Genomic DNA, 4032 nt, shown 5'->3' with positions numbered 1-4032 from the left:
CACACCGCCGCCGCTACAGGTGCCGCCGCCGCCGCCGCCACCGCAGTAGCTACTGTTACCGCGTCCCCGGTTCCTGGGTTTGGCTTCCGCATCGACATCCCGCCCGCCACGGCGGCGGCAGCTGGCGGCGGCGGAACGCAGTCCGCCGCGTTGATGAGAACATTTGGAGGCGTAATGTACGGCACGTACGGCGCCATTGCAGGGCCGTCCAATAACGCCATCGGCGAGGCAGCGAGTGCGTACGACGACGGCGCCGTCACGAACCGCTCCAGTAACATCTCTCGTTCCGACGCAAGCGTGTGGAATAGTACGAGCGCTTGGACGACAAGTACGGGCCGTACGACGGACACGATGATGAGTAATCGGCGGGTGCTAGCCAGCAATGGCGGCGTCGGGGGTGGCAGCAGCTGCTTGATGCTACCGCCGGGGATAGCCGTCGGCGGCGGCGGCTACGGCCTGGGTGCCGTCGGCGGCGGCGGCGGCGACACTAGCGGCTTGTTAGCATATAACGCGGCTTACAGTAGCATCAGCGGCTTAGTGATGACTGCAGATGCAGGCGCGCCGGGGTCTAACACGCAGCTGCTGGTGCAGATGGCGGCGCCGGGGACGTTTTGCTTCGGCAACGGCGGCGGCGCCGCCAACGGTCAGAACAGCAGCCAGTTGTTCCCTAGTTCCCGTCAGTTGGGGATGTTCCCAGCGCCCAACGGCGGCGGCGGAGCTGGCGGCGGCGGCGAGAGCTTTGCATATACGGCTGGACAGACGACTGCGGCTATGTGTGCTCAGGTACGGTACGGTACAGATAACAGGCTCCAAGCCGCTGCTAGAGACCTCAGCCGTCGTCCTGCTGGGGTATTTGTGCTGTTGATTGACGGGAAGTGTCTGTGCGTACTTACCTACCTACATACGTACGTGCCGTACCAGTGCGCCGATTGCTATCTGAGTTCGGCACTACGGCACTACGTGGCTCCTGACGGAGGGCGCCATCCCCAGAGCGCGTCGTCTAGTCCCCAGATCGATCCCACATGATATCCATACAAGAGCAAATGAACCGGACTTGCATTTAACTTTATCCGTAGGTCAGGGGCCCACAATGTACGGTCACCTAGTCCCCTAGGCGCCCTAGGCTGACGTAGTGCGATTTCACACTCTCCATCCCGCCGGGAAGTGTCTGGCACCCAGCCGACATGTACTGCATGTATGTATATCTATGTACGAGCACATGCATATTATGTATATTTATACATATTATATTTATGTCCCGATTTGCCATTTGAAATTGACACCGCAATCCCAAGATCCCCTAGGAAATCCCATCAACAAATTACCATCAGCTGCTGCTGCTGCTGTGCGCCACACTGACCATGTGGTGGTGGCAAAAGCGGTTGTCTTTTTTTTATAAAAGTTGCCCTGATGACCATGATGATGGTGATGATGAAGGTAATACTGTAAACGGGAAAGGGGGCCGCTGGCGAAGTTAACCACCCTGTAACAACATACATACTTCAGTGGCCATGTCGCGATTGTGATGTTTGTGGGAATTTGTGGTATGCTGGATGTCCGGTGGTGCAGGTCCGGATGCAAAATCAGGTACATCTGTACGGCACATCCCCAGGTGACACACACACAGCTTATTACCAACAGCACCATCATCAACACCAGCACCAGTCGAGCGCTTTTGGAAACCCGCGGGGCGCAATGGAACGACCCGTGGGTCACATTCCCCTCGCGCCCGCCTTTCTTCTTCGCGGCTTCCAGGCATCACCATCCTCCTCTTCTTCCCCACCGCAACCCTCAGCAGCAGCAGCAGCAGCAGCAGTAGCCGCGCAGAACGTCAGTGGTGGTGCTACTGCTGCCGCCGCCGCTGTGCTACAGCCGCGGCAGCCGCCGTTGCCGCGGCTGTCCCCGCCGCCGCCACCGCTGGCGCTGCCTTTGCAAGTCGCGTCGGCTTCGGAACCCGGTGAAGGTGGGCGGTACGACAGGCCGGCCGTCGGCGTGTACGACAGCAGTAGCCAGGCGCCGTTGATCCACGAGACCGGCATATATGATAGCGCCTCCGGATGCTTCTTCTTGGCGGGCGGGAGCACCACAAACAATGCCACGAATAATTCGTCTTTGTGACTCGTCTTGCCACACACACCTCCTGTCAACTGTTTTCATTCATATATGAAATGTGAAGTCGACCAGCAGTGCTGTTCAGCATCCGAAAATTTGCAACAACAACAACAACAACATCAACATCAACATCAAAGTATGACAACAATTTTATCACTACCTTGGCGTCGCTAACGAATGTGTGCCGAAGGGCGGAGGCGAACAGCAGTTTCACGAACTGCAGTTTCACTCAATTTTGATGGTGTTGGGGAGGACACCCGAGCAGCAGCCGCCCACCGAGGAGCACAGATATAATATATAAAATATGGGTTTTAGGGTTTCAACCCTAAGTTGAAATGTTATTGAAGGCGGACAGACGCGGCGGACAGTGGACTAATAAACGAAAGGATACCGAGAGGAACCAATAAAAAAGAAGTCTATCTGTTTGTCTGTATATCATCATCCTGTTTAATAACCCGCTTCGTGAAGAACTTGCTTCGGTTTTAGTTTGGGGGGATGAGGAGCAAATCCGTGTGTTTGTGGGACCCATTATGGGTTTTGACACGACGCGTGGCGTTGGTACTGCAACCCGTGCCGTCCACTTTGCGGTATAGCCCACCTAACACACACTCTTTCTGTTGTAGCATATCCGGCATTCATATCCGTTGGCTGGTAATGGTTGTTATATAGGCGAGCGGTAGCGTTGCGATGTCGCGGGTACGTGAGACGTTGGACGGGGTCGCTGGTGTACGATTTTTGTTGCGGTGGGTGCGGTTCTATATGCGGTGCAGTGCCCGATGTCTCTCTACAGGTGCTTTTTTGCATGTGTTGCGTCTGTATGTTGCGTCTGTCCGGGAGAAGAGGTACGGCGTGAGGTGATAAAAGTACGAAAATATAATAAGCATGTAGGGTGTTTCGAATCCGGGGATGCAAACTCCGGGGGCATGTGGTGTATGTCGTATATGACCGTGCGGTTGTTTATCTGTCTGCATGTCTGTGTATGTTTCTTTTGTGTGTGTGTTTGTGTGTGCGAATGCGGGTGCATCCGCGGGTGCGAGGCGTCCCCCCTCCCCCCTTCTTGCACCCCCTTGAGTGAGTTGATTGGCGGAGGTAAGGTAAGGTAGGGTAGGGGTACCGGGAGCTGTTGTTGTTGTTGGTGGTGGTGGTGGAAGTGAGGTGGTGGTGGTGGAAGTGGGGTGGTGGTGGGTGGGGGTATGAGGGCCCGGAAGAATGACATGCACATGTCAGGTGTTGTGGTGAAGGCCGTGGAACGGACATCTACGCCACCCGGGGGGGTTGGGCCAGGGACGTGCACCGCACACTGACAGCTTCCTGGGGGTGATGTGCCGTACTGGGGGGGGGGGTGTCAGGGGAGGCGTACGGTAACCTTCTTGCTAGTAGTGCAGTAGTGCTGCTGAGCTGTCCGGAGCTGGGGGTCAGTGGTGTATGAATGCGGTCGAGTGAAGTTGAATAAACCCGCGGGGAGCCTTCATCAGAGTGCTGCTGTTCGTGATTATCGCCTTCATTCTATCATGTTTATCGCATTGCGGGAATAATTTGCATTTCAGTGGAACGGATAGATCGACAGGCGGATGAAGAGATAAGCGGCGAAGAGATGTTGAAGAGGATATCGCGCGCGTAACTTGAGGAGGCTGTCGTCCTGCCCCCTGTAGCTGCATCTGATGAGGCTGCTGTGGTGCTTTACAGCTGATGTGCTCTGCTTACCTTTTGGCCGGCAGTTGTTGCTGTTCGTACAGCTGTTATTATTTCGTGCAGCGGTTATTATTATTCGTACAGCTGGTGCTGTTGTCGTTGCGGCCGTTGTGTGCTGTTGCTACTGTAACTGCTACTGCTATTGCTACAGCTGACTATCGCTGCTGAGTCGAGTTTTTGTGATGGCGCCGTGAATGGGGGCAAATAAAACGTTATTTAATGGTGCCG

General features: G+C 55.5%; 1 protein-coding gene across 1 annotated transcript in view; it reads left to right on the top strand.

Moving 5' to 3' along the window:
* Nucleotides 1-3802, top strand: part of VOLCADRAFT_92533 (uncharacterized protein) — a gene marked incomplete at both ends in the record, with an annotated part of 14521 nt that extends 10719 nt beyond the window's left edge. Inside the window, 4 exons of the mRNA XM_002951935.1 lie at nt 47-783; nt 1613-1707; nt 3185-3201; nt 3765-3802. Coding sequence (XP_002951981.1) covers nt 47-783; nt 1613-1707; nt 3185-3201; nt 3765-3802 — 887 coding nt within the window. The remainder of the gene's footprint in view (nt 1-46; nt 784-1612; nt 1708-3184; nt 3202-3764) is intronic.
* Nucleotides 3803-4032: the final 230 nt, after the last annotated feature.

The sequence above is a fragment of the Volvox carteri genome, assembly GCF_000143455.1.
Source record: "Volvox carteri f. nagariensis unplaced genomic scaffold VOLCAscaffold_26, whole genome shotgun sequence".
Classification (NCBI taxonomy): Eukaryota; Viridiplantae; Chlorophyta; class Chlorophyceae; order Chlamydomonadales; family Volvocaceae; genus Volvox; species Volvox carteri.
Note: the sequence above shows the minus strand (reverse complement) of the source record. Positions and strands in the feature narration are given on the sequence as shown.